The sequence below is a fragment of the Atractosteus spatula genome, chromosome 13 (assembly GCF_055471065.1).
Source record: "Atractosteus spatula isolate fAtrSpa1 chromosome 13, fAtrSpa1.hap1, whole genome shotgun sequence".
Lineage (NCBI taxonomy): Eukaryota > Metazoa > Chordata > Actinopteri > Semionotiformes > Lepisosteidae > Atractosteus > Atractosteus spatula.
The window spans coordinates 38,360,325-38,388,199 of NC_142718.1; the positions used below are offsets into that span (position 1 = coordinate 38,360,325).

Consider the following 27,875-nt stretch of genomic DNA (forward strand, 5'->3'; position numbering starts at 1 on the left):
ACTACAGTCACCTGAGCAGGAAGCAACGCAGAGGTTTTGGATGTTGTCAATGTTTACTAGTTGGGGTTTGGAAGTGTTCCTCCTTAAGATACAGGTAACTGTAGCGATTATTACAAAGCGTTACATTTGATTAGTTAGGTATATTTCTACAGAGAAAACTATAACTATCTTGTTAGTTCTCAAGATATTTCAATGCTAGCTACACGGGGCAGGTATTACATTTAGCTAAGTGTCCAATTACAGCCTGAAATTGCTTGCCTGACGTTTTGTGAATGACACTCGTGCATAAAATTTAAAGCCAAAATGGACTACAGGCATTCGATTTATGAATTATAATAATTTCGTTTTACATCTGAACCCTGTTTTGAGGTCACTCGTGCAATTTATTCGATTTTTTTTTATTAAGACCTGAAAATGTCAAGTTGGGAACATAATAGACCGAAATAGCTTTTGGTGAGGACTTCTTTTCCCTTCGCGTTGATGCAGAACAGTGCGCTGTTTCAGTGTGAGTGAGAAGTATGCAAATCGTGTCTCCGGACAGATTTTTCGGGCCATCACTCGGTGAAGTAAAAACAAGTTGAAATCATAGTCTGGCATTAAAATCACACTTTCCTAATTTAAAATGACCACGTATAGCGCTTTGACTTGTGTGACGCTGAGTTTTCCCACGAGCGAAGTGGGAAGCCGGCGTCTGGGAGGGATTGCGTGGACTGTCGTGCCCAATGTTATGCGGGTTTATCATTTCATCGATGATCACGGTCTTCAGAGCATCATTACTCTGATCTGCGGTACCGTCAGAGATTGACTGCAGTTCCTTTGCGAAACTCGTGGTTCCCGCTGCGATGTGCAATGTTCAAGAAAGAGAATATCACTGTTGGAGTGCGAGATAACGGAAAATACTGTATATAACACTGTTAACATGCTAGACGTATTGGTATTTTGATTATTAAACTATTAACGTTTTACTAAAATTAATACTATCTTTAGCACACAAAATGACATTGTGTTGAACAGCGCAGTCTAGTGACCAGTCTTTAAGCTATTTTATTAATAGTCTTATTCAATTTACAGTAAAATATTAACGTCAATAGAAGCTCTTGGATCGTCTAACAAGTGTATGTCGTCTATTACTACATTACAACATTGGCGGCAATTTAAATAGGATTCCTGCCACTTTCCCAGCTATGAATCTGCCTGGGTGTCTGAATTTCGCCCTGCTTCGGTGCCTGTGTCAAGATCACAGTCATGTATTTTATTGGTTAATTGTGACCAAAAATAAACTCGCTGAATTCCAGCCGGAAGGCTTCTAAGAACCAGTTCTGCTTACATAGTGCTCATTACTACAGTCTGTTGCCTTCCAGCTAACTGAGCGAACACAGAGCTCTCTGGTGTCAGATGCTAAATAAAATATTCATGTTTAGTGGTCAATGCATTCTGGGCTCTGTTGGGCTTCCTAACTGCTTTATTGTTCCATTTAAAAAAATACCGTATCTTCTTGGGTTTGTATTATTCATTTCTGCATGAGATATGCATGTGTATTTTACGACGCATAGCATTTCAAATTAAAATGCACTGATTCGTACATAATATAAATAGTGCACATAATTTTGGTTTGCTTTTCTACAATAATGTTTGTTTTGTGTTGCAAACTTAAGGCATCGTTCGGCACTGTTTGCTTTTGTGATATCTTTAGTAACAGTTCTAACCTCAGTGCAGTTTATACGTATCTGTAAATGAAATCAACTGCGTCCTTTTTCTTAGACTGTTGGAAAGTTACATGAAGTGACTTTTCTTTTAAGTTTTTCTTGCAGCAGCATTTCTGCATTTTACATGTAGGATATTTTCGTTGAGGTTTGGGGAATGCATGAGGTATGCACATGCATCCAGAATGCACTGGTGAAGAGGAAATAATGTGTCATCTGAAGGGGCATAACTCCTAACTGGGCAGACCTAAGCAGTGGTTTGCTGCAGACACCTGTTTTAGGCCCTCTGCTTTTCCTGATCTACAGTACATCAGCAATCTAGATTCTGCCATAGTTAGAAAACAGTTTACTTTTTAGAGGGACACCAGGTATACTAAAAAAGTGGAAAGGGATGGGAATGATAGATTTGGCATTCGATTGACATTGAAATGTAATGTCGTGGAAAAAATGATACATAAGATGTATAGTTATCATACAGTATGCATATAATTGAATTGCAGGAATCTATGCATTAAAATGATCTGGGTGTTCATGCAGATTCTGCTGTGTTCTACAAGACAATGTAGGCAAGCAATAAATAAATATAATGCTCGTGTAGTGTACATAGCAAATGGTTTGGAATTTAAATCAAGTTAGACTTCAATTTTACAATGCCCTAGTAAAGCCTCATTTACAACACTGTATTCAGTTTTGGTTACCATACAACAAAAATGATATTATAGCCTTTGAAATAATGCAAAGAAGAGCACCAAGAATTATTCCTGGTCTTAGAAGGCAGAGGAGCTACATTTCATCAGTCAAGAAGAAACGCGATTGAAAAGAGTTCTGATCCAATTGTGTAAATGTTTAAGGAGAGCAGGTAGGATCAACACAGAGGGGTTAGTTCATGCTAAGTAATTAGAAAGGGAATTTAATTAGGAAGGAAAATAAAAAAATGAGTTGTGTTAAATGAGTTTAACAGAATTCCCAGCCAGGTGGTTAAGAAATAGCTATTTCAAGAAATAGCTCAAGGAACTTTGAGATTAACATAGCTACTAAATAAGCAATATGGGCCTAATGGTCTCCTGTTGTTTGCAAGCTATCCGATGTACTTAAGGAAAGAGAGCCATGGTTTTTATTCCATTAAATTAGAAAATATTTTAAGATATTTTTGGGGTAACCTGCTCCATTCTAATGCATCGACGTGGATAACATCAGACATGAGTGCTTCCTTCAGTGATATGACTTAATGGATGAATTGGGGCCATGCCAGCGGTATTAATATAGCTGTAGTTTTTGAAAGCACCAGTGGAGATAAAGGGATACCAGCAGAAAGAAAGCTTGCCAGGCTCTTCACATAAGGTTGAGTGGAGCTTTGAAATATACACTGATGAAATGCTAGAAAAAAATTACACAGAGTGTTCATTCTTTGGATTGTGTTTCCGCTTCTGTCCAGGATAAGTGACTGTGATGCACAAAGTCATCTACATGCTCACCTTCTTCTTTCACACACTGACTGCTGGCTGAGACTGAGACTGAGAGGAAGCCAGAAGAGAGTGCAGTACCTGTTTGTCTTACCACGGAATGTAAGCCAAATACATTTCAGGTTTCTGGCTGTATTTTACCTAGAACATGAAAAATTCTAAGTGCCTACTCTTTTAGTGGTCGTTGGAACTTTATGGGCTATTTCTTTTGTAAAAAAAAAAAATAAAGTAGCTTACAAAACCATGTGATAGTTTTTTCTTAATCAAGAATAACAAGTGTCTGGAAACATATTTTCAGTGTTTTTAGTTTACCCTTTCTAATAAAGGAGGTTATCTTATTGGGTGTTATTGGCATTTTGTGAACCTTACATGAAAATGTGTTATAATATAATGAGGTCAAGTTGTTGTCGACATGCATAGGGTAAGGCATTTTGAATAATTCTGCAAAACATTTTGTTTTTTTGAAGAGAATTCATTAGTGCCAGATACTGTTACTGAGCAAAGGATATTGTTGCCTAAAATGCAAAAGCAAATATGCTTGTAAAATAATTTTAACAAGTAACCAATTAAGAACACATTATGGTCTGTTATATTATTTGTCAAAATCCTTTTACTGTATATAACCTGTCGTAGAACTTATTGCAATGCAATTGTAGGTTTGAATACTGTTTCTGCAGACACTACCTTGTCTAACCTTCTTAGTTAACTGTACCAATACACAACACAGTTCAACTAATTAATGCTGTGTTTGACTGAAAAAAGACTGTATGCTTCATTTTGTAGATATACAGTAGTCCATATTTGAAGTGTAAAACAAAAATTAAGAATGTTTTTAAAATAAGACGTTCTTGGATCAGTTGTGCCAGTTGTTTCCTCAATCAGTAACAAATTGAGGAAACATTTTTTTTTCTTTTAGTTTTCTGTGGTCTGTAAGTTTTTTAATAATAATTTTTGTGCTGGATGTTATTTTCTCACATTTTTAAAATCCTGAATACACATTTAATTTATATTTAAAGGATTCTGTTGATGTGGATGTACTCTGTGTATTATTTACCGAACTGCCAATATTCATTTTAAGCTTTTTTTGGTTGGTTGATTTATTCTTATCTTACAGATCCCTGCACAAATAGAAGTGTCAAGACAGCTGTTTGTAAACTGGGCATTTATTCTAAACAGGTAAAGGCAGTAGGAAAACGCAGTGTGCATCAGAGAGGAAACAATACTTCTGTAGCTTATCCTGTCCATTTCTTTGAATTCTTTGTATTTCCCTGTTTAAGTAGAAAGTGTGCTGCTAGTGAGAGTACATTACTACAGTCTTTTAGTTCACCTGTGTTGTTATTCACCTATGTATTTATTTTTATACTTATTTATGCTATGTATACATATACATCGTGTATACATCTGTATATTTTCTGTATTATCGCCCATAAAAGTTTTGCATGGTTTGAATTTTTTAAACCAAATAGTGCACTGTTCGCAGGTGTTAAAATGGCATAATTTCTTTGTTACAGCTTCCAGATGGTTTGGGTGTTCATTATGAACAGGATGAGCTCTCAGAGCAGCTCGTCAGCTCAGAGGCGGCGTATGGTTCTGGGGATTTTCATCCTGCTTCTTGTAGATGTCATTTGGGTTGCTTCGTCAGAGCTCACCTCGGTATGGTCTGATTCCCTGTCCTCTCTACCATTTTAATCGCATATTGAAATAACGCGTTTAACTATTATTTACAGTGGTATTCAAAAAAACGATATTTGAATAACAGATCATCCTACCTGATTTTAATAACATGGTTGGGCTTACTCATCTGCAAAACTGTGATCAGTTTCTGATAGTCTTCAAGGTCAAAAAGGATATCTTAAACTTTCAGTTCTTATGTATTGTTAATTACACTGATTTCATTGCCTGAGCTAATTTGACTGCTTATATGATTGCTTTTATAAGTGCTGTATAAAAAAGCTTATCATATTTAAAAGGATAACGTTTTATGTTGGTTTTATTTCTTTGAATGCATTTACAAGCAGGTTTAGCCAGAGTGAAAGCCAACTGTAGTTCTTCAACTAAGTCATTATATTCATCATTCTGTTTTGCGTATTACATTAAAATATTCAAATGCTTGATAGTGGACAAAAGTATATACAGATGTCAGCGTAATGCACGCGTGCTTAAAAGGGCAACGTTTTTATTTGCTGCATTGTGACATAGTGTGATGAGCAGTGAAGTAAAAATACACGATGAGGTCAGTGATCAGAATAAACACAGTCAGTGAGGCTCCTTTCAACTTGTCATCTAGACAAAGTGTGTGCAATTGACTGCTGCCCAGGTTTTGCAGAATTGGTTTCCTTTCTGGTTCTGTATTCCCTGACTAGACTTTCATAATTGGGGAAAATCAAGCAAAAGACAATATGTCTGAATAAAAATGTCCTTCCTATAAGACAGAGTGATCCTCTTATCAATCTTTGGTAGTTCACTCACTTTTCATCCTTCCAGTTAATAATTTACGTTCCCCACAGCTGCAAGAAGGTGATTTGTAATTCACGTTTGTTTTATAGGTCTTGTACATCTTGAAGGTGTTATTTATTCCACAGTGTATTTTTTTTATCTTTTAGTACATTGCTTGTGTGGGTTTTTTGACCACTTTGACACAGGCAGCATTTTGTAGCATCAATAACACGCTTCTAACCATGAACAAAGAAATACAGTGTATTTTGGCTTGGCTGTGTAAGTACACTCAGCATGCAGAAAGCAGCTAGACAGGCAGTAATCTCTGGCTTTCCTCTTTCTGTCAAACTCAAAATATTAATGTACTTTTACAACAGCATTGCTGAAATTCAAATATAGTTTTTACAGCTCTGGAAACAATAACAAACAGAAATGGCAGGATTGTCATTTTGATTTGTAGCACACGGAAAAAGATATCTCTATTCATTATTTATGTGCAGCATGTTCTTTTCTAGTTTTCATTTCGGCATAAATTAATTGGTTGTGTGACCTGTACAGTACGTGACTAAATTGAATTTAGCCTGGACTGACAAACTGTAATTTTTATTAATTTTTTATGGTGCTTCAAAGCATCTGTGCAGAGACATTTTGAAACCTGATTCAAATTAAAATTTGCACCCACCTAGCAGCGAGGAAGTTTTACTTGATGAGGGGTTTCAGTTTGCCAGAGAATTCGTGTCTCTGCTGAGTGGTAAGATGCCATAATGTGTTGGTTTTGGAATTAACAGTGAGAAGGTTGGTCTTGTTGATATACAAGGGCTTTAAAGAAATGTTTAGTGAGCAGTTACAAAAAGTAGATTTCTACCTTTTCAACATAAGAGTGTGATTGTTAAAAATAAAAAAAAATGCATATCTCCATATGCATTCTGTCAAATCCCACAATATGTTCTGGAATAATAATTGCAATACGGTTTGGAATTAAAGTGCTTGCATTAGGAATGGTGTGCTGTTGGTTGAAAATGGTGTTTTTCTCTTTTCTTTAGTACATATTCAAAGACAAAGAATATAACAAACCCTTCTTCAGCACATTCGCGAAAACATCCATGTTTGTTCTTTACCTGCTTGGATTTCTTGTGTGGAAGCCCTGGAGGCAGCAGTGTACAAGGGGCTTTCGGGGGCGGCATGCGGCATTCGTAAGTTATTTTTTAATACACATACAGTACACACCGTATATATACGGTATGCACATATTTGTTTGTTGCAAATTTTAAATATCATCGTGTGATTAATGCGCAAGTTAAAAAGAATCTAGGTTTAGGTCCTGGTGAGCCCTTTCGATATACATTGATTCATAAATATTTAGAAACCCTTGTATAGAAAAAAACATTTTAATACAATCCCAGTGTTATTGCAACTGAACTGTAGTATCATATAGAATTTAAAGTCTTTTGTTTTTGCCGCTTATCTTTCAGTTTGCTGATGCGGAAGGGTACTTCACAGCATGCACTACAGACAATGGTATAAACAACTCCTTAGTAAGTATGGTATTAAAATTGTATTCTGTTTGAATTAAATATTGCAGTCGAAGATGGTTTTATTGACTGTAGGTGTTTTTGTTTGGTGTACAAGTTAATTCAGGAGCAAATACAGTATATGTTTCTCAGTGCTCTGGATCATAGAAGTCAGCTCTAATGATCTAAACCCAAGATTCTGTGGTCACATGCCTCTAACTCTTGTGGTATGTGAACTAATTTGCAGGATTTTTTGTTAAACTTTTTAGTGATTTTAATGTCAATACAGTCTTTCTTACTGAGTTTTATGTGGCTGTTTTTGTAGAAAAAATAATCTAGCTCACTGGTAGATATTTAACAAGAGAAACTATTTTTTTTTAAAAGTCCAATCATAATAACCACAGCATGATGACAGCGTTTTAAGTGGTATTATCTGACAGACCAAGACAGGTTAAAATTGTGTCGCCAAACTGAAACAGCCAGCCATAAATGACATGTTCAGAAATGTTTAGTGTTAATTTTTACTTGCATGCAGTTAGAATTGCAAATATACATTTGCATATGACTTCTAACCTCACCCCAAATTCATTTGCTTTATGCCAGTACTTTTTTGATTCTATCGAATCTTCCTGTCCAAGGAGGCTAATATTTTATAAATAGGCAACCCATCTATATTATAAAACTTTAATGCCATTTCACAGTTTGAACCTTGGTTTAATAAGATACAAAATAAGAAATAAGCTACACATGCTGTAAATATTGTAATGAAGGTGTTTGTGGTAAAGTAATTATTATCAGCTCTATTTATAGCGTGTTTTCATTTCAGCTAAGGACAACAGATGTATTGTCTTTTTCATGTACAGTGCTATGTAGGTCCACAGTTCCGGCCCTATATAGTGCCCTGCAAAAGTATCAAGACAGTGATGTATTAAGTTAATTTTTTAATATGAGTTTGAATAATTGTTTCTCAGTAGAATAAACTGGAAATTTAACTCCCACATATTTTATTTTTAATAGTCAACTCACTTCTACATTCTTGGATCAGTTAAAGTTACAGTACAGTGTTCAACATTATTCTGAAGAGCAAACTAAGTTGGGCCAATTGGCTGATAGGTGTCTCTTGCTGGTCAGGTGTTTGCTGTTGGTAATTAGACATTCTGTATTACTTCAGGTACTGTGTTTTCTGAGCAGCAGGGCACTGTGTTGACTTTTACTGCCTCTTTGCTAACTTTAATGTTTGCTGATCTCCCCTAGAAATACTTTGGACTTCTGTTTGATTTCAGTGTTATCATATAGGAAATGTTAAGATTTTAAGTATATTAACCAAAAATAGTAGCTATAGAAGTGGTTTTATAAGGCTGTTTAAAGACATGAGCTGAGCTGACTGTTATTTAAAGAAGGATGAGTTTGTCCTTTCAGCACTGATTGGTCTCTGGTTCTTTGATCTGTGCAGTGCCAATGAAACCTTTTTATAAATCTGTCATGTCATATTAAAAATGATGTCCTCACCTGCTGAAACAAGGGGACACTAATCTCATTAAATTAATAAAATCAGTAGTCAAACTCCTGAATTGAAGTAGTCTGTAATATTATTCTTTTACTCCTTTTCCAATTAACCTGTGACAATTATATAAACCTGAGTATTTTCATTAAAGATTCATTAGCACATCAATCTACCTTTAGGTGTTTGTCACTTAAAAATAAATTCAGAAGTATAATTATTGAGGAATTTTGATTCTGTCACTGTACGTAATTTTAATACATTTGGATTCATGAGTAAAGCAGAATAAGGAATAATTTCACATGAATTATGCCAATAAATGGTTTGAAGAATTTGTCAACTTTGCAAGTGTTATCTATAAAAAATAATAATATATTTGAAGGCCCATATTCATTTTGTGTATTGTATACTTCTAAATGTACAAAACTATCTTAAGTCATTTTATGAGCCAGGTCCAAAGAGCTGAAGAATTTATTTATTTTCTTTCAGAGTGAACCACTTTATGTTCCTGTAAAGTTTCAAGATTTGTCCGCAGAAAAAGCTAATGATGTTAATGGTGACTGTGAGGCACGTAAGTGTTGATTTATTGCCCTGCTCTTCTGGGGAAATTTGGAAGACAGGAAATTTACTAATTCTGATTTAATAATAATAACAACAACAACAACAACACACTATGCAATAAATCAATTCAACAAAAGAGACTGGTAAATAAAACAGTAAATTAAATATTATTTGAAGCTAGAGTATACAGATGAGTTTTAAGACTTGATTTGAAAGTGCTGACAATTTTGTAGATCTGATTTAAGCTGGTAGGTCATTCCATGTTCTTCATCTATGAAGGAAAGTATGGTCTTTCAAGGTTTGTAGCCATCTACTAGGAACTGATAGAAGACAGAGTCCAAAGGGCACAGATGAAGTGTAGTCGTATGGTTGTATGTAATTGTATGTAAGGAGTTAGAGTTTACCGAGCTGTATTTTATCCTGAAATCTGTGTTGAGTCAATGTAGGGAAGCATATACGGGTGATAACTGCTTGTTTTGGTTAAAATCTGAGCAACTAAGTTCTGAAAACGCTGCAGCTTAAAGATGTCTGAATACACCAGCAAGCTCTGAATTACAGTAATGAAGATGAAGCATTGTGGAGTTTTGTGTTTAATTATTGACTGCTCTGCAGCAGATCCAACATTTGTTACATAATTTCCATCATAATATATTCTGTAGTTCTACAGCAGGTGGAGTTGTTGAGCTCTGCTAGAATTGAAGAGGGCTCTGTTGATTTGTGGTGTTCATGCCACAGAAATTTCAGCAGCTTAATATTTTTCCCCCCCTTTTTCACTGCCTGTGGTTTATAAGCAGTGACATCTATAAGAAAAGAACTGCAGACCTGAGAAACTATAGGAGAGCTTCAGTTCTTTCATACATGTGGATTTTAATATTTCCATAAACTCACTAAAGTCTCTGATTACTCAGACCCCAAATACTCCTTGGGTTTCTCAGGTCTACAGTTCTTTTCTTATAGAGTCTACTGTTCATAAACCATATGTAGTGAAAAAGGGAAAAAAATATGGAAAATTGATCTTCCTCACTGTTTTAATGTATTTATTGTAATCATTTGCTTGTGAATGCACCAAAATAACATTAATCAGTCCATTTTGAGATAGTTACAGTATACTTGTTTGAAATTAAGTGATGGGATTAATTTTCAATAATACATTAGTTGAATCTTTAAAAAAATAATTCAGTATACTTTGTATTTTTGTTTATTTGGCTTTGTGCCTGATTGACACTTATAAGAGTTTTCATTTTAAAAAACAGCAAAGCAATCAAATCAATTAAATATTCCAAATGCCACTTTTCTATCTGTACTATTTCATATCATACTGTACATAAAAAGTATTTGTATGTTAAACTGAGATGAATTCCAAAATTGATTCCTTGATTTTTTTGGCACATGGAAAGCATATTCACCCATTCTCCTATCCTTGTGTAGAACATTTTGATCAGGTTGTACAATATTTAAAAGTCTACGTTTTCAATTCCAGCATCCAAAAAGCCCCGTGTGCGATTTAGCAACATCATGGAGGTACGACAGCTGCCTTCTACGCATGCCTTAGAAGCCAAACTTTCTCGGATGTCTTACCCAGCAGCAAAAGATCATGAATCAATTCTGAAAACTGTGGGAAAATTAACAGTGACTCAAGTGGCGAAAATCAGCTTTTTCTTTTGTTTTGTGGTAAGCGTTTTTAACATATACTGATACCATTTACTGTATATTAAAGAACTTGCAACCTACCTTACTAATTAATTAGATTTCATATAGTAGTTGATGCACAAAAATACTGCTTAATCATGAAGGTATACTGTTGATAATATGAAATTTATGTACAAACGTTTTTCAAATTGGTAACTATTAGTGGAAATTCAGCTAATAAAAATGGATTTAACTGTATGGCATTTTTTGAAAGCAGTTAAAATTGACTTCTGTTTACTATACTGATTACCTATCAGTCTTTTGATTTGAAAAATGGACTATATTAGAAGCAGATGCTAAAGTTGACTGCCCCTCTGTTTTCAGCAGTTCCACTGCCTGTTTTCAGCATGGCTATGAGTGTTCAGCTGATGATATTGCATTTTTCTCTTGATTTCTCTGCTAAATGGAAAGGAAAATAAGCTACAGATGAGAACACGTGATTATTTTTCAAGATCCGAAGTGGTTGTGTGACATTAGATGTGTGATTTAGAAATACTACATCAAAGACATTCCAAAGAATTGTCAAATACTTCCAGGAAAATCACAAATGGAGGCAGAAGGAAATTTGTCATCTCCAAGATATTCTCGATGCCCTTTTTTTTCTTCTGCACTGATTTTTTGGCTCCAACATTTAAAATTATTCTGAATAAAATATTGATTCCTGAAATATACAAACTGACTCCACAATATAATTGCTTGAAATAATTGTCAATTTCCCAGTGTATATGCTCAAATGTGTTGCCAGCTGTCATTTAACAAGAGAAAATGCTTTTGTATTGCTAGCCTCAGAAACATGTGGTCTACTTATTTTGTAAACAGTATGGTTTGTTTCAGGTTTGATTTTAATAAATTGAGTAGGTCTTTATGAACCCCGTTGTGCTAGTTTAATGGCATTTAAAAATGTTTTTGAGGAAATCCAATCTAAAGTTTCATCCTGCTGAAATATTTTAAATGTTATATTTCTTGCGCTGGTGTGGATGTGAAATTAAGAGGTGTCTAGTTGCTGGTGTCTTTTTTATTTGTTTTTTTTCTAGGATTAAAGCAGTTATCAACAGTAAATACCTTAGGGTTCATTAAAAATAAATATTGGTCTCATGGTTCCCTTCCTGTGTGAAAATGAAGTGCGCCCTTTTTGTGTTTATAGAATGTTTTAAAATACTATACCTGCAGGAGGTCTAGTCTAGACATGTGTCGCTTAAGTATTTTTGTTTTTGTAGTGCTGTGCAAGAGATAATTTTACAGTGTTCTCGTTCTTCTTTTTAGTGGTTCCTAGCTAACTTCTCTTATCAAGAAGCACTATCTGATACACAAGTAGCCATTGTGAACATTTTATCTTCAACTTCTGGTGAGTCTACCGATTAAAGCCGTCTATGATGTGGTAATTATTTCTGTTGTTCTTAAATCTCAATCATTATTAAAATGATTGTAGTCTTTGTTATATTAGAAAAGTCATTTTTGACTTGAAAAGAGTCAGTTTTCCTCATAACAACACTAATTGTTATAGGTGCCAAGTATGAAAAGAAAATTTATAGAATATGTTATTGTCTAATAACGTCAGCAAGCCTGCTGTCTGACAGCACCATACAAAGAAAGTATCCATAAAGGAGCAAGTTACATATAATTTAGAATAAATGTTGTTTCATCAAGGTTACATTTTGGCATGCTGCATCAATATATATTTTAAAGAGCAAAGCATTTTTTGTATTTTTTTTCTCTAGTTAGCATGTAATCAGTGGATTGCAACTGTTGAGACTTTTGAAGATCTTCGCAGTGGGTTGCATTTTCATGCATTAAAGCAGTGCTTTTAGAAAGTAAATGTGTTCTTAAAATGAAAAACTAAATGGAAGAACTAGATTTACTAATGTGTGAAAATTAAATGCGGAAGTGTTTGTGCGGTGTGATTATGATGTAATTATGATCTTTTTCTGTTTTGCCCTCAGGTCTGTTCACCCTGATTCTAGCAGCCGTGTTTCCTAGCAACAGCAGTGACAGGTTTACGTTGTCCAAGCTTTTAGCAGTGATTCTTAGGTGAGTAAATAGACGTGAGACCGAAGTTCTGTTTTCAAATTATGAAGCCGCTTTGCTCTGACAGAATTGGCAGCTATATGTACAGCTAAATTGAAGAATGTTATCCATTAAGAAGCTTGTGTCCTTGTGGAAAATTGTACTTTTTAAGCTGTATTGTCAGTATTATGTTCCTCTTTTATACTCCGACATTATTGATGGTTATAGAACATTAGTGTGCTTCATAATGCCGTGGAAAAAACTGATGGAAATAAATCTGTTTATGCCTATAGTGCATCAATATAACTTTTACTGAAGGGTGAACTTGATCGTGATGTGTACTTTAAATTACAGCTCCCCCCCTCCACTTTTGTTAGGGAATTGATGTTTTAATATGGTAGAAAAAATTGAGCTCAGCCAAAATCTCACCGCCTGTTGCCACTTGCTTCTGAGAAGGACCTGAAAGTCACACAAAGTTGCTTAAGTTTTTCCCAGCGTGAAATAGGTTAGTACAGCAGCTCAGGGTACACGGGTATGACTGCGTTCTGAGAAAAAGTCTCCTCTGGCCTAGTTCCAGTCAGCCATCTAGCAGAAAAATAAAGTGCAAATTGGTGATTTGAATGCAGAGTGTGCAAAAGCAGTGAATTATACCATTTGCTTTACTGTGCTTTCAGTTACAGCAAAGATGTTTTTCGAAATATGAAAATGATATTTAACCTGGGTTGTAGCTACAGTATCTGGTAATAGACCTCTCGGTCAAGAAGTAAACAGAAGCAAAGGACAAAGGCTGAGGGGGATTGAGCTCTTTAAGTCTTAAAATCGGAAAAATCACCTGCATTTACATCGTTTCAGCTGTATTACTCATGTAGACAGACCTCCCTTGATGACAAGATAAACATCTACAGTAGCTGTTGCCCAGGCTGTGTGAATGAATTGAAAGCTTTATTCTATTTTCAGTGAGCGCTCTATGTTCATCAATTACTGTAATGTTACTGAATGTTTTAATGCTTTGTACTATTCACAATGCATATAGAGTTGTATTTAACTTTTTCTTACTTTTTTTCAGCATGGGGGGAGTTGCTCTTGTGAGTTTGTCAGGATCTGATAGCTCAGATGGGAAAGACACAATAGGTAATTTTTTTTTTCAAATTACAACAGAATTTGCCCGAATATGCTGCTCTGTTCAAATTGCATTTCCATAAGATTTTTATCACCATCTGTTATTGTATCTGAAAGATAATCTGTAATAAGTGATAGGATTGCTAAATGTCTAATCACATATTTCTCATGGAGCCATATTCTTAAAATATCACCCTGTTGTGAAATGTCATTTTCCATTAGGAGAAAAAGTACAGTATGTGTATAATATGTATATATTACCAAATGTGTTGTCATAAGTTGATTTTTAAATAGGTTTTAATTCCCTCAGAAAAAAAAATACCATTACAAATATCCCTATCTAGAATGTTAATTAATAATTAATAATTAATAATGTTAATTATGGCCTATAGAGTTGGTTAGCTGAAGTTTAATTGAATTGTAAGTTAAGAACTTTATGAGGTCTCAAAGGGCACGAATGTTACAGTCTTGGTCACTGCTGCACTTTATTATGGATAACTCAGTGGTTGATCTGAACTCAGGTTTAATGTAAAAGTGAGTAGTTCAGAAATCCTTGTTGTGTAGACGGATGAGATAATTGATTTTCCTTCACTAAGGAGCAATGAGACAGAGCCTTAATGTACTGCAGGTCTTTCAAATCAGACCACATGGAGAGCTACTGATAAAGAAGATTCATTGGCAGACAAGGGTTCTGGGTCATTCTGTGTGTCACCACACAAGCTCCACGTGGGATTGCTGGAAATCCCTGGACGTCTCTAACAACAGTGAAGTTTTAAAGGACATGCTGAATGTAGTCAATGGAGTATTCATTTACTGTGGCATTTATTTACATGATACAAGTAATAGGTTTATTCCATGCTGAAAAAAAGAAGAAAGAGAACACAACGTTTCGGCCGTGGAGCCTTCTTCAGGTGTGACACCTGAAGAAGGCTCCACGGCCGAAACGTTGTGTTCTCTTTCTTCTTTTTTTCAGCATGGAATAAACCTATTACTTGTTCCTTTGCAGCCTACGCATGCTGACGCAGCTACCCACCTTTATTTACATGATGTTGCCTTTGCTCTTATTTTTCCCTTTTCTCCTGTTTCAAAGGTTCTCTTTGGTCACTGGTGGGCGCTGTACTGTATGCTGTCTACATTGTGATGATTAAAAGGAAGGTGGATCGGGAGGACAAGCTTGATATACCAATGTTCTTTGGTATGTTAAATGGTGCTTTAATTGCCAGTCTCATACTAAGGGAAGGTCTTATGATTAGGCTAATATAATATTTATTAGTATTTATTGATTTAGTTGACACCATTTTCATATTCAACTTACAAGGGTTGCATTTACTTTGAAATACAATCGGTGTATTACAGAATGCATTATGAATATGTCAAATTGTGGGAATACGCAACAGCCATATTTTTTAAACTAAAACCCAGCAACGTGCAGATGAGCCCATTGTTTATAACCTTTTATATGGAAATTCTCATAATTGCAGTTTTCATTTCAGAAGTTATAATAATGTAGATAAAGTGCAATAAATGCAGTATTTAATATTTTAGTCAGCTGTTACTCTTACAGTGCCTTACAAAAGTGTTTACACCTTTGTACATTTTTCACATTTTGTTGCTTTAAAGCTTGCAGTCATAACACTTTGCTGTAATTTGTTAGAAGCACAACCTATTATACACATTCAAAGCACAAAAAAGACATAAGTAGATACAGTAATTAATGTGGGAGAAATTAAAAAAGTCATGATTGCATAACTATTTAAAACCTTTGTTTTTCAGCAAATGTAATTAATTTAGATGCACAATACTTCCGTAAGTAGCCAACCAATTAGTTGAGTGGCCTCTGTCTGTGTGCAATAATAGTCTTTCATATGATTTCAGAATAAGTGCCTCTGTATCTGTACTGTGCCTCAGGCAGGCAGTGAATTTCAAGTAAAGATTCAACCATGAAGACCATGAAGATTTCAAAACAACTTAAGAGATAGTGCTACTGAAAGGCACAGATCAGGAGAAGGCTGTAATGTCATTGCAGAGACCCTTAATATCTCTTTGTGCATGTTGAAGTCAGTTACTGAGCAGTGGAAGGCTCCCAGCTGCTGCCCAGGTTGTCCCTCCGATCAGAGCAGCTGGACGAGGAGGGAAGTGGTTAGGGAGGTGGCCATGAGACCAACAGTTTTGAGTGACGTTGAATGGCAGTGTTCAGTGGCTACGATGGATGAAAATGTCCATGGGTGAATAGTATCCTAGTCCCTCCACAAAAGGGGGCTTGTATGTATGAGAACTTCAAATACAACATGGGGTTTGCAACAGAGCACCTACTGTAAGTCATACTGCAAATGTGTGGCAAAGGTTTTGTGGTCAGACAAAATGGACATTTTTCAATTCTAAATTAAAAGCGTTACTTTTGATGCAGACCCTACATCGTGCATCACTCAGTCAGCATCCCTGCTGTCAAGCACGATGGAGGCAGAATTATATTATACTTGTCAAGGGAATATACAGTAAGAACATAGATCTGCTGGTAAAGCTTAGAGGAAAACCTCCTTTAGACCTAATGATCCAAGGCTATACTAGAGTAGCTTAAGATGCAATGCCCAGTCCTGACTTGAATCGTATTGAGAATCTGTGGAAAGATGTGGAAACAGCTGTCCATTAGTGATCTCCAAGCAACCCAGGAGAGTTTGAGCAAATCTGCAAAGAAGAATAGGCTGACGAATTGCACTGCAAAACGTTTAGGAGATGTACTCAAAAACACTGGAGGCTGTAATTGATGGAAAGGCTGCTTCCTTTTACTTGAATATTGAGTTCACGAGTCGGAATACTTGAGTCTGAATGTAATCAACATATTTCATTTTTCAGATTTTAAATAAAATATTAAGTTTATGAACTATTAGTTTGGAATTTCTTAAAATGGGACACCTGAATACTTTCTTTAAGTATTCTTAGCAGTATTTCTTAGCAAAAGGTTCTGAGCATTGAATAATAATTCTCTTTTGAGGATAAAACATTTTACTGAATGTGCAGTTTCTTTCATTATATTTACGTTAACCACCTCAACATCAGACATGAAGAAATGTTTCTGATGAAATAATCATTTCAGTCTAACTTACCGCTTAAAGTGATGCAGCTTTTCAAACCGACGCGTGCAATTAACAACCTGTGCAAGACCTGGCCAGGTGGCTTTATGCAACAGTTATTAATATTAAGTATCTTTGTATTATGTAATATGAACTTAGCGTAATATTAAGCAGTGATTCTTCTTTTGTTAGTCATTAGTAGTACACCTTGTGAATCTCAGAAGATGCGTGCCAAGTTAGACATGAAGACATTTTTGTGTTGAAAAAATCCCCTCAGTCTAATTGAGGGCTTAAGGTAATTAAGGGCTTTCAATCCCACACATGCAATTAACATGTGCAATCCTGGCCATGTCAACTGGCCCATTCTTGTTCTGCAACCGAGCATCACGAGTTAGCATCCCTTGTCATCTTCCGTGAAGGTGGCTTTATGCTCATGTATAATGTTTTCAGTAGTTCTAACAAGAAGGCCGTGCTCTCCACAGCCTTCATTTGAGGATCAGGTGTTACCAGTGTTTTCCACACCTGTGACTGTTACTGGAATGGCTGCGCATGGGGTCATCCAGACAGACATTTATCTTTGATTGTCTGCCATGTTCAAGCTCCTTTGCTGTTTGCAGCACTGTGGAAAACGAGGGGCAGCTTCTTTTACACTCCAGCATGCATCTATGGTTTTGATATATAGTGCATCCTCCTTTATGCAAAAATGTGGTGACCACATGTTGCTTTAGCTTAGAAAGGTTTATTATTCAGTTGCCCTGAGAAGAACTGAACTGCACTTGTTTTCTATATTTTATGAAATGGCCATAACATTAGACATGAATTCTAAATGTATAAATATAAAGCTTTCAATTCTATAGCTTAATGTAAAAAAAAATCAATTGTTTACCTTTCCTAAAATGATCAGTAATACTTTCCCTAGCATGTCTGTATAGATTTTTATTTTGACTGATACCGTACTATGATCTGCTTTCAACCTTGATGGTTATGTTAAAGACTTTCACTTTAAGAACTTGTCCACAAGCACCTGCTTCAAGGGAAAGATTAGTTTATATTACACCTGAACAAAATGCTGCATGAGTTAATCTTCCCATCTGAGGCATGTTCTCTCAGTAATTGCTGCAGGAAAAAATGTAATAAGCTGCCTTGTAGGACCATCAAGAGTTTTAATTGCATGTGAATTTGTGGCATGTCGAAAGTCACCACAACGTTAAAGCACTTGACAGCAATTGACGTCAATGAACTGCCAAGTGTATTTCTTTATTAACATTTTCCCTTTGAAGCCTTGTTTTTCAAATGTTATAACCTGAGAAAGTCAGTGTATTAATATCCCAATATATGTATTTTTCAATGGAACGATTAATTCCACACAGCCTTTGTTTTCACTTGAACAAAAGAAGAATATGTACAATTTTCTACAACTAGAAGAACCTAAATGATGTGAAACTGCTACCAAGGAGAAATGTCATTACTGGATTTTGAATTGTGTGATTTGGCCCGCTGTTGTGATTCAGTATTGTCACAAGATATTGCTCTTGACTAATATGGCAGATTTAGAAACATATTCTACATTTCACTTGTGGCAATTCACGCATTGAATGGACTGTAAGCAAAGCATTAAAGTATGACCTGTCACTAGTTTCTTGATTTGAGTAAAGTGTTGACCCAGTCTGTTCATTGGAACACTGTGCAGCCTTTCAGAAGGCACTTTGAGCTGCCGTGACTTCAGAAAAAGAGAGTCTCTCTCCCCCGTGCACAAGGATGTGAAGATTCTTCAGTGATGAGTGTAATCAAGCTGGAATCTCCCAACAAGCCATTGGAAACCTCTACAGATGACCCACCATCAGCATACTTTTGGGATGCTACTGTACCTACAGTATATACAGTACATGTCATCAAGGAAAAGACACATTCAGAACATTACCCTGTAATGTTAGCAGCATATGTTGAATGTTTCAAGGTCACCAAACTCTGAAACTACTTTCAGGTGGCAACCCCAACAGCCAGGGCACACCAAGACAAAAAACGCAGATGCATTGTAATCACGAACTGTAAAAAGGACAGATGATGTCCTGAGTACTGTGTTAAAAGCCTTGCTGTGTTGGTGTTAAATAGTAAAGTGCTTCCATTGCATGAAATAAAAAGGGGAAAAATAATTTTCCCACCTGTGTTCAAGTCTTTAAGGCTTTTACCAATGTGGTGATCTGGGTATAAATAAGTTAAGCCACACTGCAAAACCTTTTTCTTATGGCATAAGAATGGTTACAAAACAACGGGAGGTCATTTGGCCTATGTAGATTGTTGGTTGCTGGTAGTTAATTGTTCAGAGGATTACATTCAGTCATTTCTTGTTAGAAGCCCAGATATTGGTTTTGACGGTATTGCTGAATAGCTTATTCCAGACTCCTACATCCCTGCTGAATGAAAAGTCTCCTGCTTGTCATTTCAGTTGCAGTTTCCCGTAGTGGCAACATAGTGGGTGATTTGTGGTGTTTTAGGTAAACCCTCGTCTAGTAGATTTTCCAATTATTGGTGATTTGGAGGTCAGTTGTGTGTTTTAACGTCTTGGCTCTCGACTACGAAACCCACAGCCACACACACACAGGAGAATGAGGAAGTATAAGTAGACTCCTCTGATCTGCTCACCTTAAATCCATTTGTCTTTCAACATGTTACAGGCAAGGCCACAGGGGCTGCTGTTTATTGAGAGCTGAGTGAGTCCTGGCCAACTAACTCCCCTCCTCATACCACTTGTTTGGGGAATCCTGGTCACAGTCAGCTAGTGACCTGACCCAGGCTAATAGCATAAATAAGGAAAACAACAAACTAGAACCCTATCCCATCATCCAAATTAATCACAACTATGATATTTTAATTAAGTAATTAAAAATATTACATAAATCCCATTCATTTTGCTCAGTTGGGATGTAGTTAAAATGTAGTGACTGCTGATTGCATGTTAAAGAGAGAAAATGCACCCCACAATGAAGTAAACAGTAAAATTTATACTAGACGTAAATATCACTATGGCACAGTTGTGTCTAGTATTTTGATAAAGTCAAAATGTATGTATGTTTCGCTTGAAGTACATTTAAATCAAATCTAACTAAATGGCCACTATCCTTAACTATTGGAACCTCATGAAATAAGGCATATATAACCATTTGGGCTGATTTTTTTCAGCCTTGCTCATGAACCTCTCGAGACAGGAAGGCCTGACCGCAAGACAGCGCTCAGTGGTCATGGCATTTATCAGAATTCTTGCTGTAAAGTTTAGCTCCATGTCCTGTGTGCCAAATCCACATGTTCCCCTTGTTCAGTTTAAAATTCAGCAGCTCTCCTTGAATCTGCTTTTTAACTTGCTGTCGTCTTGGAAACAGGCTTTGTGGAAACCGCTATGGTGAAGCAGATATGGTAAACAGTATTCTGCCCCTCCTTATTCTGGAGGTGCACACAGAGCTCTTCAAGGGCATACTAGCCTTTAGGCCATAACATAAGTTTTCACACTGCACTGGGATTTTATCCATCTGGAGCACCTGTGTTTCTTCCAGTTCTTTTGTATAACTCTCAGACTTAAGGCCATTAGGAATATTAAAGTTATGAATATTAAGGATTTTGTCTTGTATATGAATAGCAATGGGAAGCACTGACCTTTGAATTGACTGCTGAGTTTTTTTCCCCAATCCTGTGAGGCCCATATGGGAAAGCATTTTTAACATAGAAATGAACCGTGCTATTTAAAGCTGATACTTTTCTTTGGATGAAGCCTTTTGGTCTTTTGTGATGAATGCGCATACTTTCTAATTTAGAATTCGTAATTAAATTATTGAATCACAGGCTTGACTTATAACTTTTACCCCAATACAGCCATGTTGATTTTGTATATACAGTAGGTGGTCCCTGTTATAAAACTCTACACAATGCCGATGAATTGAGGAACTCAACGTATAAATTCCCCACACTTGCGTCATTTTTCGCTGGTTCATGGGTTATTTTGTTGCTGAAAAGAAGAAAAAATATTGTGAAGAGTAAAATCTAATGTTAACATTAACAAAAATATGGGCTATAGGTACATTAAATGTATATACCCATGTCTGAACTGTATGTTAGGAACACATCAAGCTACTTACATTATTCCTCATGGATATTAATTGCCCTAATTAAGTCATTTTAATTTGCATTGTTTAGAAACGTAACCTGGACTTGAACCCTCAGTATTTATGTTGTTCTTATGGGGATAAAATTCCCCCTTTATACAGTAGGTTGTTTTGTTGGCTTGGTCTCAAACCTGTATCTCAGTGTCCCTACCCTTGTGGAAGTTCCACTTGCTTGCTCTACTGATCTACCCAGTAGTGAAGCTTATAAATGCTCCAAAACTCACTTTGACCTTTTGGAAAATATGCATTATTTAGGATGCATTGATTTTTTTTTTCAAATGCAATAAACAAGATTTGTTTGTAGCCATAGTGTTATTTCTTCGTTATTTAAATGGGAATAAAATACCTTTCAATATTAAATGCAGCCCGCAGCATAAAGAAATTGTAATAGCCGAGGTATGCAATAAACTGTATGAACGAATGACTTTCACTTAAAAAAATCTCATACTGTTTTACTGAATAATTCAAATACAGAAGCAGGGGAAGGAAAGGGGTATTTTTCTAACCAAGATCTTTGGTATTAAATGGTCATATACAGTATATTTAAATTCTGAATTAAATGCTTTTCTAATACTTCTGAACTTCTACTGTTTTGAGACAACTGTCTGGTATGTTTTGTCAATGGTTAACTCTTTGTTTGTTGTGTTTCTTTCCCAACTTAGGGTTTGTTGGCCTGTTTAACCTCTTGCTGATATGGCCTGGCTTTTTCTTACTTCATTACACCGGCTTTGAAGTTTTTGAATTGCCAAGCAAACTTGTGTGGATGTACATAATCATAAATGGTCTTATTGGAACAGTCCTTTCAGAGTTCCTGTGGCTTTGGTAAGCTTTTGTTGACTAAAGAAGTACACGTATTGATTAAATTTAATTTTGTCTCAAAGTGGTATTTTTAGAAGATTTTAAAAGTTAGAGGCATGTAGTGATATACACTACTATGTCTTTAAGAGGCATTTTTTATATTTGTGAAGTTTGTTATAATGTTTCCAATTTAATTTTCTATATTGATTGACCACAGTGTATTCTGTAGTTGAGCTGTTCCCAGCTTGGGTCATTGGTCTGAAGTACAGCAGACTTTTCATGTCTCATTCAGTTATTAACACCTCCATACCAGGTTTAAAAGGTTAATCCAATTAAGGTCTAACAGGACCAATGTATTCTTTCTCCAAAGCCTTGAACTGTTGGCGATTTAAAGAGACATAGAAAATCTGCCGTTTTCTGAACCCCTGATCTAAATAGTATATTATAACATAAACAATTTTCAGCTTGCCTACAAATGGGTTTGTCATCTTTGTTTATGTTACGGTCTCAGAAGACTCTGATTTCTTCAGTTGTTTTTCAGACTTATCATTTTGTTTATCTCTGTTCAGTTCACAGAGAATATTTAAGTCTAAAACTTGTATTAGTCATGCACTAATTTGTTTAGCTATTACAAATGTTATACTGTTGATATGGAGGGAGATTATCTGCTAACTAAGAGGAGCAAATGTCCGTTATCAGAAACAACAGACCTTGTTTCTTGTTATTGTTTGTAAAGTAACGACACTGTATGCTAAATCGTGTAATGGAAATGCATGTTTTTTTCGAAACATCACACTATATACTGTAGCTCATTCACAGTTCGGTTTGCAAAGCTGCTTTCATCCAGTTTTTACTCACTTCATAGAAATGTCTTAAAAAGTACAACTCGTGAGTGTGTATGTACTGTATTACTTAAGAATATAAAATCTTTTTTTTTATTTCTCATGACTGATTTTTTTGTAAATGGCAAACCGATATTTTTTAATATTGCCTTTTAACCAAGGTTAAGGTCATTAATCTGATTTCCCATTATGTTAAAAAAAAAAAGGACAATGTCAAAAACACGATGAAAAGACACGCTAGCTGCTCCCATAGTGTCAGCTTCATTACCAGTTCTTAAAGACCAATTAAAGTTGAAGCAAATGGCTTATCTCTGGATTGGCAATGTGGAGCTCATTGTTCAGTGACTACAACGAGTGCTCTGGGTCTCAGTGATTTATCTGCATGCCCGGGAGTGGAGTTTTTCTAATGATAAAAATCCTACTAAAAGTTTGTGAAAGTGAGCACTTGGAGTACAAAAAAGAAAAGATGATTCTTTAACTCTCTGGTGTCAAAAATACTTGAAATTGCTCTGTCAGTCTATTCATATCTGCATTCTTTTTCAGGGGTTGCTTTCTTACCTCATCGCTGATAGGTACACTTGCATTGAGCCTTACAATTCCTTTGTCCATTATTGCGGATATGTGCATGCAGAAGGTAGGATGGTCCTGTGTTTTTTCTTTAAATCATGTTATTTAGTTAGGAAAGTAAAAGTTGCAGTTAAAGGAAGCGGAAAGAGATCTTTAAGTACAGTACATCCTAAGAATTGTATTCAGTGAATTCATGTATGTTACATATCCTTTTTATTATACAGATTGCAAATAGTGTGATGGAACTGTCAAAATTGTAAAATAATGTGAATATTGCTTTACTGTACAACCTGTAGCTTCTTTGTGTCTTAATTAATGATGAATAAGAGCTAAATAGCTACGTAATGCACATTTTTCCCATAATCTCAACTAATAAGTGCTAAACGGTATCTACTTTAGATTGAGTGCAACTAGATTTCTGAAGTAATTGGATGATTTATTCAAAAATAATGAAATGAAACCTCAGTTTCATTAAGCCGTCATGCCCCATGGATTTGTAATGGATAGCCATGGATTTGTCAGGGTATTGGAGAAGACTGCAGCAGTTACTGTACCTTTTTGTCTTTCCAGGTGCAGTTCTCTTGGCTGGTCTTCGCAGGGGCCATTCCTGTATTTCTTTCCTTCTTTATCGCCACTCTCTTGTGTCACTACAATAACTGGGATCCAGTCATGGTGGGGGTGAGGAGGGTTTTCGCTTTCATCTGCCGGAAACACCGGATTCAGAGGTGAGAGGCGAGATGAAGCACGTGCGACTGTGGGAGGCAGGGATTGCATGCTCCCTGTTCACACAACAATATCCTTAATATCGTGTTATTCACGTTGCTGTGTGTGTGACTGGCACAAAAGCAGTTTTGGTCAGTGTTAGAATGAGGCATGTACTGTAAATGAGGCTGTGAATGGAAATGGCTGTACTGTATGTAGAACACTGACTTGCTGTCTTGTCATGCTGTTTGTTTTACTTGAAGACTTAGAGTTTAGGTCTTCTGTTCCCAGTGAGAGGAATGTCCAAGCTTCTTCTTCATACATGGATAACCAATTAAATACTGAGCAAATGCTCTTCTGAGATAAAGTAAAAAATAACATATGTTTTGAGCAAATACATATTAAACTGAGAAAGTATTGCTACTATATGCATTTTAATGTAGTATATTTATTTAACATACCTTTTGACTTTTTTGTGTTTTTTTTAATATTACTGCATTGGTTGACAGTTTTTTTTTTCATCCATATCCATTATTTTATAATGACTGCAGTGAAGCCCTGAATGTATGGTAATGGATCCTTAAAATAGTATTAGAGAAAAGTAATTAGGCTTTGCAAACTTAATAAACCTATCTGACAACCTTGCTGAGATTTTAAGGTCTGGGTACAGGTCCTTAATTATTTCTCACTGAGGTCCCTGAACATCAGTTGTTCATGGGATGTAGGAAAAGTGAGATATACAGCAAAAGACCTTTTGGTTAGGTTTTTCTTATTTATAATTGAATCAGAATTTTTACAGCAAATCAGTGTGTGGGGTGTTTAGTTTGTATTTAATATTTGATTATGCAAAGGCCAGGACTGCTGTTTCCTTTCACAAAGACTTCTGTGGTTAAGGTTTATTGTACGTGTATGACAGTTAACTCTTTGGCTCTGCTGGTAGGGAGATATTTCTTAAACCATAAAGCTGTTCTGTATGCATTATATTCTGATGGAAAGTAGAATTTATATTCAGAGGCATTAAACATGCAATAAATGTTTTGGTTCCTGTATTCATTAATATTATATATGTAAATCATCTATAGTTCCTGGGCCAGAAGTTATAATTAATTTGGTACCTCTAAAGTCTTTTCTTCGTAAGCAAATGGCTTCTTTTCAAAAGCGGTGGCATACCTCTCTGGGGAAAAAAACAGTTGATAAGTGATGACATTTAAAGAAGTAAAAATGTTTCTTTTCTGTTTTGATGACCTTTCTAGGAGCTTAGAAGGAGCAAGAGTTGGTTTTGGACTCTGTAGTTGTTTTCGTAAGTTTAAGAGGTGTCGTATATTACACAGAACTCCAGGAGACAGCGAGCAGTGCGAGAGCCTCATTCCTATGCATGGTGTGGTTCAGGATGATGGAACCAGCTGCTGTTCATAAGCAAGAGGTAGAAGTATTATATTCTGATAATTGACATTTCAGATTCATTATGTTTTGGTACTTCTGTTTATTTTTGCTTATACGTTTAGGTTGCCTTTGGTATCGTGGCAAGGGCCATAACTTCAAGATAAGGCTGTGGTAATATCTGTGGTTCAAAGGTAGAAATTACAAGATCACTAAAAGTAAGGTGTAAGGAAATATGGATTAGGACTATACGTTTACACTGATCTGTTTTATTTACTCTGTTTTCAGTTTTTCTTTGATTTCTTTGGTATAATGCGTCTTATAAAAACAATCTGCTTTCATATGTTTCTGATTTGTTTTTTTTAGCAATGAATGTGTCTTGTGGTCTGCTTTTCAAGTTCATATTAGCTAAAGTTGAACAACTGGGAACACTTGGGTTAACATTTCAGCTTCAAGCGTGTCTCTGTTTTACAGAAATTCCAATGACTTGTTATCCATGTTAAAGCTGTGTATCAGCTCACTGCATTCAGTTCAAAAGCTTTACTTGGAAAAGATTGTAATATTATGTTGATATTTGTGGTTCCTGTTTAATCAATTAATTGCATATGCAATTGAAGATAAATGGACACTTCATTTTAACTGCTGACCATCTGTTGTCAGTTTACATTACATTTGCAGTGTTTATTCATTGTGGTATCAGTGGAAAAGAGAGAATCTGCCTTTTATTCAACATTAAATATTTGGGAAAAAAACTACAGTGGAAGCTATCTTTAGAAATCCCGTTGACTACAAAAGCAATATCTACATTTGTAGTCTGTGAGCTCTTTGGTTGTAAAAGATTTATTTTGTCAGAATTTGCACTTGTCAGTGTTAAGGATGTGGTGCACTGAAAAAATGCAACCATTTTGCTAAACCATTTGTTGCTAAGTGTTCCTATGTGTAGTTTATATATTCACTACCAACATTTTTTGTGATTAAATTAATTGTACTTTATGTCCGCCCCCTTTTCTGAATTGCAAAGTGTTTCCAGGTCGGCTCATGTTTCTAACCCCTCGATTGCCTGGGGAGAATGAGGACCTGCAGAGATGCTCTCCCTGACATGCCCTTCTGTTAGAGCCATGCTTCCTTTGGCACACAGTAAGCTCTGTCATGCCATTTAGGGGAGGAAGTCCACATCAGGCTGAGAAAGTCACTGCAGGCCTGCGGGGACCCTGCCTGTCCCTGGAGCCCCTGCTTCACCATGAGACAGAATGCCCCTGGCAAACCAGCCCTCACTGTACCCTGGCCCTCAGACGTCTGTGCATTGGTGTAATCCTTGGATAATCCTCATTCCCACCAGCTTGTAACATGAGCTGATGTGCGTGCTCATATGTTGATTATCTGGAAACTTGAACATTTTGTGAAGGACAGCACTAAATTAAATGGACTTGTAAGTGGAATGTTTTTGGATCACATCCCAGGTGGGCACGTCATTGTTGTACCTTTGTGCAAGGGAATTCACCCGACTTTTTCCAGCAAAATACACAGCTATATCAATGCCTTGCAAATGTAGGTCACATTGGTTATATGCATCAACCAAGTAACAATTAGTAAAGGAATAAGAGTTGGAGAAATCCCAACAGGTAATTTTACTACTTCATTCTTTTCTCCTCAGATTGGAAAGGAATAACGTGTGGCGATGTGACAATCCTGGAGAAGCCTGAAGGAGACTTGACTTTCCAGTGCCTCTTTTTATATGCTGTAGATGACATTCAGATAATTGATCCCTTCAAGCTGATATGCTGTTCATCCACACCTTTAAACTGGATATCAGATTTGTTTTTGATTAATGGTACATGGGCTTGAAAACATGGAAGAATATACACTTTTGGACCAGTGAACCTGTTGTACTGAATGTGGAGATGAGAGAATGGAGGGACCTCCTGAAACACAACACATGTACAGAACACTAAAGCCTGTAAAAATGGTTGGCTTTTTTCATTTTCAGTAGATGCTGGATAATGAATGGCATGCTGCAAAGTAAGCCACATGTAAATATGTGATTTGGTACTACTTCCAAATGTCAAGCTACAATCTAAACACTATTTAATTATAGTTTATGAATGTAGTAAAGGGTACCATGTCAAAACATGTACATAAGAATTCTAATATGAACAAAGAAAGTATTATATTTTATTGTGAAACTACAAAAATAAAGTGAAATGAAGAATAGAAGATCCCGAGATTTTCAAGGTCATCCCTTGAGAATGTGCTGGTGTTATAGCTGTACATCACTACATGTCACTTTGTGTAGGTAAACAAAATTGGAACTACCTTTATTTTTCATTAGAAAATGAAAGTAGAGTGGTCTTATATATTTTGAAAGAGAAAAATC

The 27,875-nt window shown here is 35.9% G+C and overlaps 1 protein-coding gene across 2 annotated transcripts; it reads left to right on the plus strand.

The window, feature by feature from the left end:
• LOC148822382 (solute carrier family 35 member F5-like) lies at positions 1-27,710 on the plus strand. 2 transcript variants are annotated; one of them, XM_088931453.1, is made up of 17 exons: positions 1-94; positions 3,139-3,268; positions 4,281-4,342; positions 4,678-4,819; positions 6,646-6,795; positions 7,075-7,137; positions 9,104-9,185; positions 10,656-10,846; positions 12,128-12,209; positions 12,805-12,892; positions 13,935-13,999; positions 15,078-15,182; positions 21,875-22,034; positions 23,396-23,486; positions 23,990-24,144; positions 25,453-25,544; positions 27,156-27,710. In XM_088931453.1, exons 4-16 carry the CDS (start codon positions 4,685-4,687, stop codon positions 25,535-25,537), a joined length of 1,452 nt encoding a protein of 483 aa, XP_088787579.1. In that variant the 5' UTR covers positions 1-94; positions 3,139-3,268; positions 4,281-4,342; positions 4,678-4,684; the 3' UTR covers positions 25,538-25,544; positions 27,156-27,710. The 2 variants fall into 2 exon arrangements, with proteins under 2 accessions (XP_088787579.1, XP_088787578.1); XM_088931452.1 differs by lacking the exon at positions 1-94 and adding an exon at positions 2,444-2,562.
• The last annotated feature ends 165 nt before the right edge of the window (positions 27,711-27,875 follow it).